The 12,010-nt window shown below is 36.4% G+C and overlaps 1 protein-coding gene across 1 annotated transcript; it reads left to right on the forward strand.

Moving 5' to 3' along the window:
• The first annotated feature begins 8,143 nt into the window (after positions 1–8,143).
• Positions 8,144–11,764, forward strand: LOC126604382 (fe(2+) transport protein 1-like). The gene is made up of 3 exons (XM_050271613.1): positions 8,144–8,849; positions 9,426–9,575; positions 11,256–11,764. The coding sequence occupies exons 1-3, from the start codon at positions 8,241–8,243 to the stop codon at positions 11,559–11,561; spliced, it is 1,065 nt and encodes a 354-aa protein (XP_050127570.1). The 5' UTR covers positions 8,144–8,240; the 3' UTR covers positions 11,562–11,764.
• Positions 11,765–12,010: the final 246 nt, after the last annotated feature.

The raw sequence follows: 12,010 nt of genomic DNA on the forward strand, positions 1-12,010 counted from the left end.
CTTCTTGTGTCGTAAACAGCAACAAGGATAAGGAGAAGAGATAATATGAGATAATTTTGCTTTTGAAGAAGTAACTTTCCACAGGCTTATTCTTGAACTGGGCTTGAGGGTTTTCTGGTTTCCTCTAGAGTATAAGGCCGACTCAAGAATTTGAGGGTTAAAACAAGTCCATCAAATCAAGAGTGCGTTCGACCTTGATGATATGGGATACTTTTGCTGTTAACGAAGTAATAAATGAATCGGCACGTGTTCCATTGCGCTTATCTCCACATGCTTCCTTGTATCCTTCTCACTTACCCTATCTGTTCTCAGGCAGATGTGATATCTTTTCTGGAAGCATAAGATGTTGAAGATGAGTACTCGAGAGCAATGCCAGGTAAGTAATCAGGCAAAGGGTTCCAGTCAATCAGTTCCTGATTAGAAGCTTGATTCCAAGTGCTGATTGATTGTTCTCTTTCTCATTGTCTTGCAGGTAAGAATAAGGGCAAAGGAAAAGACAGGGAAAAAGCATGATATGGGATACTCTTGCTTTTGACCCTGATGATATGAGATACTCTTGCTCTGGTGTGGCTGGTTTGCATAGGTATTATTGGGGGGGGAGAAAGCTGAGTATTTCGAGAGGCTTCGTTGGGAATGCCCTCTCAGATATGAGGAAGAGTTGAGCATTTTGCAGGTCTACCTGTCCGTGGATGATGGATGTCAACATATATAGGAGTCTCCCTAACAACAAGTAATACTATTCCTTTACCCTTCCTGGTCGTAGCAATGTAGTGGGAGCTGCAAGCTTCACGTGTTTTAACTTTGTCAGAGCACTTTGAAAAAGTGGTATGTGGTATCTGGAAAACTGATGTTACGTGTGAAGATTGCAAACAAACTTTATCCAAGGAAATCTAGCTCTCGAAGTTCGGAGAGCAGTGCCTCTTCGATTTTCGAACAAGCAATCATGTCGGGGATCTGGCTCTCGAGATTCAGATAATGGTGCCTCTTCGATTTTTGAGAAAGCAATCATGTTGGGAGTCTGACTCTTGAGATTCTGAGAGCAGTGTCTCTTCGATTTTTGAGAAAGTAATCATGTTGGGAGTCTAGCTCTTGAGATTCGGAGAGTGGTGCTTCTTCGATTTTTGAGCAAGCAATCTTGTTGGGAGTGTTTTCTCGAATGTGAGTAAAGGTTAGGCATTTTTGCTAGTCTGCCTTGCCACGAAGCACGGAGGTTGACACATATTAGGACTTTCTAGTTATCAAGCAGTGGTGTTATTCCTTTACCCTTGTGGGTAATAGTAGAGTAGTTAGATCTTCAAAATTTATGTGTCTAAACTTTATCAGAGATCTTTGGCAAAGTTATATGTGGTACCCGAGGAGCTGATGTTGCGTGTGGAAAGTGGTGCCTCTTCGAAATCCAGAGAGTGGTGCCTCTTCGATTTTTGAACCAACGGCCATGTTGCCCTTTCTTTTATAAGGGCACCAATTGTGTGCAAGAAGTACATTTAGAGAGTTATTGCTTGTAGGAATTTTCCCCTTACTTCAGAGATTTATTGCACCTCATTTCTCCTTCATCATTTCTGAGAATGTCTGGCCCATCCGACCGTCGTTTTGACTTGAACTTTGGTGAAGAGGCAGCAATGCCTTCTCAAGACAACATATGGCGCCCATCCTTCTTATCTCCTACTGGTCCTCTTACCGTTGGGAATTCTGTGATGAAGAATGATATGACCATTGCGGTGGTGGCCAGCAACCTTCTCACTCCCAAAGATAACAGAATACTTTCCAAACGGTCTGATGAGTTGGCTGTTAAGGATTCTCTGGCTTTCAGTGTTCAGTGTGCAGGTTCTGTGTCTAATATGGCCCAACGCCTATTTGCTCGAACCCGCCAAGTTGAATCATTGGCGGCTGAAGTGATAAGTCTCAAACAGGAGATCAGAGGGCTCAAGCATGAGAATATACAGTTGCACAGGCTCGCACATGACTATGCTACAAACATGAAGAGGAAGCTCGACCAGCTGCAGGAATCTGATGATCAGATTTTACTTGATCATCAGAGGTTTGTGGGTTTGTTCCAAAGACATTTATTGTCTTCGTCTTCTGGGGCTGTACCGCGTAATGAAGCTCCAAATGATCAACCTTCGGTGCCTCCTCCTTCTGGGGTTCTGCCTAGTACTGAGGTTCCGAATAATCACCCTCTGGTGCCTCCTCTTTCTGGGGCTCTGCCGACTGCTGAGACTTCTCCTGAGCAACCTTTGTGAATGCTCCCTCTTGTTTGTTTATTTTGATTCATGTATATGTACATATTTTTAACTTATCGGAGATATCAATAAACAAGCTTTGCTTCATTTCAACGTATTGTTTTAAATACACCGAGACCTTCTTCACTAAGTTCTTTGAATTTTTCCTTTTGTTGAATCTTGTATGTTGAAGCTTTGTGAGTGAAGCATGTAAGTTGAGGTAGTGCTCCCTTAATTTCCCGAGTGAAGAAAACTTCTCGTTTGGAGACTTGAAAAATCCAAGTCACTGAGTGGTCGTGATACTTCCGAGTATCAAGTTGCAGTAGCATATGGTAGGAGTCCCCCAAGTCTCCGGTCGAGGTAGTTGACGAATAAGGCATTTCCTTTCTAAGTGGTAGCCCAAAACTCCTTCTTCATATATATTTGTTATGAAAGTTGTTAGGCCCAAAGAAGAGGAGGCCTAACTCACAAACCCTAAGCCTCTCCGATCTAGGGCAAAGCTCTCACTTTCTCTCCCTCACTTCTTAGAGAAATATAATACAATCAGTGTGGAAGTAGCCCAAACCTTGGGGTGAACCACGATACATCTTGTGTTATTTACATTTCATGCATATTCATGGTCGGATTTACATTGTTTCAAGACCTCCGGTTTTGTGCATCAACAACATTGATACCGAATTAATTTTTACAACTATGAGAATACAGCTTATATAGCCGTCATGAGAGAGAGAGAGAGAGAGAGAGAGAGAGAAAAAAAAAAGATTGATTACATTGATACTGAATTAATTTTTACAACTATGAGAATACAGTTTATATAGCCATCATGACTAGCTTGCAGCATAAGCTATTTAACTAACTAATTCGATAACAGCTATAACAACACAGCCACATTCTCAATTGTCTAACTAACTATTGTTGAGCTGGAATGATATATTCAACATCCCCCCTCAATCTCAACTGGGTTTCCCAGTTTGAGATTGAATGAATGCTTGAGAAATGCAAAACAATGAAATCCTTCTTGTCCATGTACTTCTAGCCCTGCTCCCATCATCAATTAATCCTCTGTTCTTGGTGTTTAAAGGTGTCTTCATGCATCAACGAGGATTAGTGCCCTCCCTTGCAGCAGAAGGTGATCTCGATACGATACTAGCATAGCTTCCAAGCCTCAACACACTCCTTCCACCTTTAGGAGTAGTAAACCCTGGACTTGAACCTTGGTAACTGGCACGAAGAGTTTCATCAATAAAAGATGAGGACTTGCCCATTGCATTTCTTACAAACTTCTGAGGAGCAAGGGAGAGTGTCCGCACACTTGGACTGGCACTGCCACCTCTAGAAGGCGACGACCGAGGTGGCTTGTGAAACAATTTTGACATTTCCCTCAATTCGCGTGCAGCTTCCCTTGACATCGAGTGAGCCTTTTCATTATTAACAGAAATCAAGAAACATACCCCTCTTCGACAATCGACCTTCAATGAAGAAAATGAACAAGAACTGCACTCCGGCAATCTGCCTTAATGGAGTTGCACATAATAACAACAAACAAAACTTTTCAAGAACGTTACTCTGGCTATCGGCCTTTAAGGAGTAACACACAATATCTGAGACATAACTTTTCACTCCGGCTATCAGCCATATGGAGGAAACAAATTGCATTCAACACACTCTTAGCAATCAGCCTTTTTCGAGTGTACAAATCTCAAACAACCAAGAACTAATCACGCAACAGAAAAGAATGGCTATCGGCCTTTGTATTCCTTCAACAATCTTGTAGAAAATGGCTATCGGCCTTATTAGAGAAACTTGCATACAAGAAATCCCATCGAAGAAACAAATTTTTTCACTGCAACATTTAAGCAAACAGATAGAGTGCAGAATTTAGAAACAAAACCTGAGACTCGAGTTCATGATCGGAAAACCCCATTGCAGAAACTCCAACAAATCATTCCAGCTACCAGAAAGAGTTCATGATAGAGTTCATGATAAGCAAGCAGAAACTCCAACAAATCATTCCAGCTACCAGAAAGAGTTCATGATAGAGTGCAGAAACTCCAACAAATTTTTTCACTGCAACATTTAAGCAAACAGATAGAGTGCAGAATTTAGAAACAAAACCTGAGACTCGAGTTCATGATCGGAAAACCCCATTGCAGAAACTCCAACAAATCATTCCAGCTACCAGAAAACCCCAGCAAATCAGAAAGAAACACTCAACGATCACAGCGGAAGAACAGTCCCAAAGATTGAAACCCTCTGCGATGATACCATATTAACAGAAATGCAGAAAGAGCATGTATCGAAGAAATGCAGAGAGAGAAAGAGAGAGAGAGTGATTGATTACATTGATACTGAATTAATTTTTACAACTATGAGAATACAGTTTATATAGCCATCATGACTAGCTTGCAGCATAACAACGCAGCCACATTCTCAACTGTCTAACTAACTATTGTTCAGCTGGAATGATATATTCAACAAAGACAACATATATATATATATATTTTTTTTTTGAAAAAGTCACACAACGTCATGAATTCAGTAGAGAAATGTATGGTTGAAATTGACTTAAATACAGAACATTGGAGACGCTGATTACTACTGAACAGAAGAAATTGGAGATGCTGATTGATTTGGTTATGGCAGTAAGTGGGAGCCGCTCTTTTTCTTTCGCGATTCAAATGTTTTGTTTTACAGATGCCAAACTTACCGCATTATATTTTTTTCTCTCCATATTGATTCATGTATGTTGAATGGTGATGAACGGAATTCCAATCTTCCAATTAAAAAATATATATAAAATATAAAACTCTAACCCATAAAATACCCTACTGCATAAGAATTATATATCGCTTGCTTGTTTGGATTATACCACAGCTAAAATAGCCCAAATTTCGACCTACATCAAGAAATCGTTGCTAGAAGAGAAACTTTTAGGTATCAAGTTAATAACTAAGAGAGCGTCATGTATAATATTTTAGAACTTATTGATTACACTTTATATTATATATATAGTATTTGTTAATTGTATATATGATGCATTTTTCATTTGTCTTTTCACATTATTGTTTTACTTAATGGCCATAACAAATTGTAGGGTTTGGTAAGTGAGGATCTTCTGGACTCGTTTAATGTACCCATTTACATTCCAAGTCCGTCTGAAATTAAAAGAGTGGTGTTGGGAGGTTAGAGGTACTGTACTACACAACAAATCTCAGTACTCCTGATGATGTTCGAGGTCGCGTCTTTCATATAAGAGCGACGATTGAAGGCATTCTAGTGAAGCACTTCGTATCCGAGCTCAATACTAATGAACTTTTTGAGAGATATATTCACAAGATTGAATAATTCTCAAAGACCCTTCGGTTTACAAACTCTGAGAAGATGGCAAATTTGTTTATTCTTGTTAAGCGGATCAAGTGGCCTATTTTATAGTAGGCTAAACAAGCATCTGCATATTTGTTGTTAAGTGATACACGACTGTGGCTGTCTGTGTGATTTTTATGTAATGTTTTAAAGTGAATAACCAAGTGTCTTCTGTTGATATTGTTTGTCTAATATAATAAGATTATCGTCATTGCGACCAAGAACGACTACTAGAAAAAATGCAAGTAAACGAATAGCGGTGTTATTTAATTATATCGTACATGCACACCAGCTATTTTAACTGTTGTAATTATGCTAAAGCCGCAACATTTTTCTACAAAAACGTTGTTTTTGGTTAAACACACGGCTTTGTAGTAAAAACTTTCATGCTTTTATCACAAGAACTATTGTAGTTCTTGGATGTTTACAACAATTTTCTTGAACAATTGTCTAATTTGGCATCAACGGTTATTCTTAATTTGTATTCCATAACACTTAGACCACTGTTTAAATACTAAAACCGTTGCACAAAATTTCTAAATTACTTCCATTTATTAGTGTCAGCATTCATAAATCATTACATTCGAAATTGTACTTGTTGGGCCTTGGCCCATTCGTCAGCGCGGAAATGAAATTCAGATTACAACCTCACCAAAGTCATCCACAGTTGAACATAAAAAAATACAAGAAATAAAGACATCGAAGAATTTACGAGGTTCGGCAAAAAATCTGCCTACGTCCCCGAAGAGATGTTGCTCTTCACTATAAGAATAACAGTACAAATTACACATGAGTTAGATCGACATAACTCAATCCCAAATCCCGAATCCCTTGTACGTCCACTCACATAATCTTCACAAGAGTCTCACTCTATCCCAAGAGTTCTTTCACCATAGACTTTTTACTCTAGCTCTCTTGATTTCTCTCAACCCATGTTCAACCTTTCCATGGGAGAGCCGAATGCTCTCCCCTTTGGATGCTTCTCTGATGCTTGCCCTCTCACTCGGTAAGCATACTAAATGCATAAAATTGCATCTAGTCATACACTAGCAACTATGCCAACAATCAAGGCCAAAAAGTCTTAAGTTCACATGACATAATCAACACCTAGCCTACCTAGCATGCAACCCTTTTCTCCATTTGCCATTTAATGCATAGAAGAGAAAGCATGCAAAATTTAAAGCGACCGACTTTGCAACCCACAAAGTCAAGACATGCTTCCAACTTTGCTTGTAGCAGTGATCATGTCTTCTCTTGAACGAAGACTTCCTCGCCACAACTGAAAGCATTCGCTTGATCTTCAATTGTTGTCAACACATAACTCATAATTACTCAAAAATGAACGAGCCAAACACAACAGTAATCCACTGCCATAACATGCAAAGATTCCAAATAGACTTAGATATAAAGAAAAACTAATGAAAATGGTTTGAAAACTTTAAGTTTTAACGATAAGGACAAAATAAAGGATAAGTGAATAGTACCAAAATTAACTTAACTTCATCAAGCCTTAGAACAATGCATAAGAGATACTGACTAGTGGCCCAGCCCACTAGTTTCTCATCACCTGTTGAAGAATAGATAATATAAAGAACGGCATAAGTGAATATTATAGTTATTCCCTGCAAAATTGCACAATGATATAGATGTGATCCGAAGTCATGAACAAACAAAAATTGAGAGAGAGAGAGAGAGAGAGAGAGAGAGAGAGAGAGAGAGAGAGAGAGAGTTCAACATAAATCAAACATGAATTAAATTAACCGGATAGAAAAATAGTTCTAGAGTAAAAATTAAAGAAATCATCTCTCACCAAAGCGAAGAAATTAATGCACTTTGCATTTTTGTCATGATCTAAAATCTAAATAAGATTCAATGTGATTACAGACAATGATGAAGATGCGCTGATACTCTCAACAGAATATTTATATAAGATATGTCACTCAAGTGTTTGCGTATTGATTTTTGTAAGTCTTACAAGAACGAATATGTATATTTAGTGGCTCTTCAGCTTTTATGTTTAAAAACTGTGCATTTACCCACATTTCACTCCATCTTAACCTCCTCACTACAAATATGATTTCAACGTACGTTTAAATAAAATGGTGGTCAGCGCATTTGGTGGATAAAAACACATATATACTCCAACATTAACGTATTGAAGAAAATACTAAGACACATCAACAACTTACGTGTAAATTAACAATGGTTTTATTGTTTAAACAAACTTAAGTTTATAAAGAAAAAACACTGTTTCCACAAAAGTGAAGTGGGACGAGGGGGCTGTGGTGGGCAAGAGGAGCCGCTTACAGGCCGCGCCGAGGTGCAAGGACGGACCACGTTGGCGCACGTCATCCATGCAGCTGACTAGGACGAGTTCAACTGATGATGTAGCACAGAATTTTCAGCCAAACTCTGTGTAGGCCAAAACTCACCACATGCGCGCCACAGTTATTCTTCATCCCAGTCCGCGCCCTCCAAAATTACCCTTCTTCACCCCCAACATTCACCACCCCGAACCAACTAAAACAAAGCCTCTTCTCCCAAACTCCAATCATGGGCATTCTAGACATTTCACCACCATGTTTGAACCTGTACAAACTCGTCCTAACCTATTTGTGTTCAACTGAATCAGCTCCAACAAATTCAGTTACTTTCACCATGGCTACCAAACTCTATGTTCTCACCATCTTCATCCTTCTCATCAGCATTGCCGGCAATGCAGCCGCAGCAGAGTCACAACAATGTGAGTCTAAATCCAAAGGAGAATGCCATGACAAAGCACAATCCCTAAAACTGAAGCTCATTGCCATAAGCTCTATTCTAGTCACAAGCATGATTGGTATCTGCTTACCCATTCTTTCACGCAAAGTTTCGGCTCTTCAGCCCGACAAAGACTTGTTCGTAGTTGTCAAAGCATTTGCCTCCGGCGTCATTCTTGCAACGGGTTACATGCACGTTTTACCCGACTCGTTTGATTGCTTGAGATCCGAATGTCTGCCTGAATCGCCTTGGAGGAAGTTCCCATTCACAACGTTTGTGGCTATGCTTTCGGCTTTGCTGGCTATGATGGTCGACTCGTTTTCGATGAGTTACTCTAGGAAATCTTTCCTTCGCAGAGCCGCCGCGCGCGAGGAAGATGAGGAGAGTGCTAAAAATAGTAGGTGCCCTGATCAATTAGAGCATTTTGGTCATGGCCATGGGATTAAGACTGAGGATGGGCTCAATGGTAAGGATTCACAGTTGCTGAAGCATCGTGTTGTCGCGCAGGTACGAATATTACGAATTTTGTGGTGTCTTTTTTCCTTTTTCCTTTTTCACGTTAGGTAGGGTCATAAATACTCTTAAAACCACTTGAACAACAATATTCTAAAAGGTAATACTTGTGTTTCTCTTATGGAGAACTTACTTGTCCCCACTTATGAATAACGCATTTTTGCCATACAAACAAATATCATTTGATTTGTAGACCATTTAGCTATCTATATGTGTCAAACCAATCAATGATTTTGGTAATAAGTAGTATTCTTATAATGAATTGTCCATTTGTTTGATGCATATGAATATGGCTAAAAAATCTCTAAATCGAATAAGCTTTTGCATATATGATCTTTAGATGACGATAAAGATAATGAATGGTTCCAATTATAATCTTTGCACAATAAAATTCATTAACCATAAATGAGAGGATAAGTAGGTTCCTCCGAAGAGAAAACACAAGCATTATGCAATCTGATCTTGCATACTATATTTGAATCAATTTAACCAATTAATAATCTGGCATTACTTTAAATTAAGTTAGGGTTTGAATCATTTTTATTTGAGTACATTTGAATGTTGATGCAGGTATTGGAACTAGGGATCGTAGTGCACTCGGTAGTGATTGGATTGTCAATGGGGGCATCTGATAATCCATGCACAATGAGACCACTCATTGCTGCCATTTGTTTCCATCAATTCTTTGAAGGAATGGGTCTAGGTGGATGCATACTACAGGTTAGATTATTAATCTGCAAATATGATTTTAGCCCTTGAAACTCAAGTTTCTTTACATAAAACCCGACATAGTCTTTTTACTTGAATAAAACCCAATGACTAGGCTCCACATAAGCAAATTCATTAATTTTGTTTGACTTTACACATTTTGCATCTTTCAGATGCCTAAAATACCCTTAATTACAATTTTAATGTATACATTTAATTCTATGCAGATTTGAAGGGAGGGATTAATGAAAAAATATGTATTAATGTTTAAATTCATTGTATATTAATATATCATAACAAATTGTATGTTAATGCTTCTGGCAAAAAATAAATAAACATTAATGTTATACTTTCCTTTAAATAAATAAATAAATAACAATTTTAACTTAATCTTGTCATTTTCTTACCAAATGGAAACTGAAAGAGAACTATGGAGTAATTTACATAAAAACATAGGTAAATTATTTGGACATATGTGTTAGTAATAAAATATTTCCAGTATATGTAATAATACATGTAAAATAATTTATCTACAAAATAAAAAAAATGTTATTTGATTCAATATTAATTTATCTACATTTGATATAATAAAGTATAATTGCGCATATATATTACTCAAATGTGCCCAATATATGTAATAATGCATGTAAAATTATTTACCTACAAAATAAAGGTATGTAAGTTGATTAAAAAAATATATATATCTACTACCTTTTTTTTATGAATTTTAATTTACCTTTTTTTTTTGTACAAATGTAATGTACCTACAATATATAATTCCTACTAAAACTAATATATATTTGCACACATATATATATATATATATATATATATATATATATATATATATATATATATTAGTACTAAAATGTGCCCGGTATATGTAACAATGCTTTAAAAAAATTATCTACAAAATAAAGGAATGTAATTTGATTGAAAATATAATATATGTACTACTTTTTGTTTATAAATTTCAATTTTTCTTTAAAAAAAAAACATATTGTACCTACAATATAATTTACCTATTATTTAATTCTTATAAAAAATTAATTTACTTATACTTTACATATAAATATAGATAAAATATTTTTGACACGCATATATAATAACAAATCAAAATGGCTAATGTATGTAATAATCTGTGTAAAATAATTTACCTACAAAATAAAAGAATGTTAATTGATTCTTGTTTTTTTTTATTTATCAAACAATATTATTTGATGCAAAATAACTGATTATACAAAGGATCCTTTTTTTTATACAAAAAATATGCCTATAATTGTTTATGAATATGGGTAAATTAATATATATATATATATATATATATGTTAATAATATTTATGAAACAAAAAAGGTAAAATTTTCATATGGGGTTAATTGCTAATCATAATTAGGGTGAGTAATAATATTTATTAACATAATTAGGGTTTTGTGGCATAATTTGTAAATATGTTGTAATAATTGGTTATATATTTATCTACATGGTAGTCTATTTGAAATTTGGGTTTTATTTGAATGTTTAATATTAATTGGGTTTTTGTTTGAAAAATAGGAATTTCAAGGACCTTTCTCTAAAGAACCCATTATTAATTCATTAATCACCAATTAAACTTTGATGCCTTGTATTTAATCAACTAATGCATAATTAATACTAGGACCACAATTTTTTTCTCTTTTATGGTTCGATTGCAGACTGAATATGGGAGCAAGATTAAGGCAGTAATGGTGTTCTTCTTCTCAACCACAACACCGTTTGGGATTGCACTAGGAATCGCTCTGTCGAATGTATACAGCGACCACAGTCCAACAGCTCTAATTGTTGTAGGGCTGCTAGATGCTGCATCTGCAGGGCTACTAAACTACATGGCACTGGTTGATCTCCTAGCAGCTGATTTCATGGGTCGTAAACTGCAGGCAAATGTGAAGCTCCAAACATGGTCTTGCATTGCAGTTCTATTAGGTATAGGAGGGATGTCATTAATGGCCAAATGGGCATAAAAATTTAGCCGTAGCAGTTCAACAATAATGTCAGATGGATTAAGAAGCCAGATAGGATTGTGCTGCTTTTTGTAGTGACTGTTTGGAATGTAGAGTAGGGACAAACATTTTGAGATAATTTTATTCAATTTTTTTTTTTTTACTGTGGCAACAAGTTTGAAACCTTGGTATTTATATTAAAATTATAAATTGACGGTTAATCATTTTGATATTATTCATCCATGCAATCAATTAGTGTGAGGTTTTATGTGGAAAAGGTCTCGATCGAATTAGAGGTATTATCCAACATTGTCCAACCAATTTCTTTTTAGGTCTTCTTTCACAACATTAGTCTCTATCGTAACATGATAGCAATGAAGACAGTAAAGAAACCAAGAATTCATAATTTCAGTAAATGAACACTAACAAATCAAAGAACCAACCAACCACACAACAACAACAACAATCAA

The sequence above is a fragment of the Malus sylvestris genome, chromosome 15 (genome assembly GCF_916048215.2).
Source record: "Malus sylvestris chromosome 15, drMalSylv7.2, whole genome shotgun sequence".
NCBI lineage: Eukaryota > Viridiplantae > Streptophyta > Magnoliopsida > Rosales > Rosaceae > Malus > Malus sylvestris.

Coding starts and splice junctions, on each gene's coding strand:
- LOC126604382 (XM_050271613.1), top strand. CDS start 8,241: ATGGCTACCAAACTCTATGTTCTCACCATCTTCATCCTTCTCATCAGC. Junction 8,850..9,425: donor AGCATCGTGTTGTCGCGCAG/GTACGAATATTA, acceptor ATGTTGATGCAG/GTATTGGAACTAGGGATCGT. Junction 9,576..11,255: donor TAGGTGGATGCATACTACAG/GTTAGATTATTA, acceptor GTTCGATTGCAG/ACTGAATATGGGAGCAAGAT.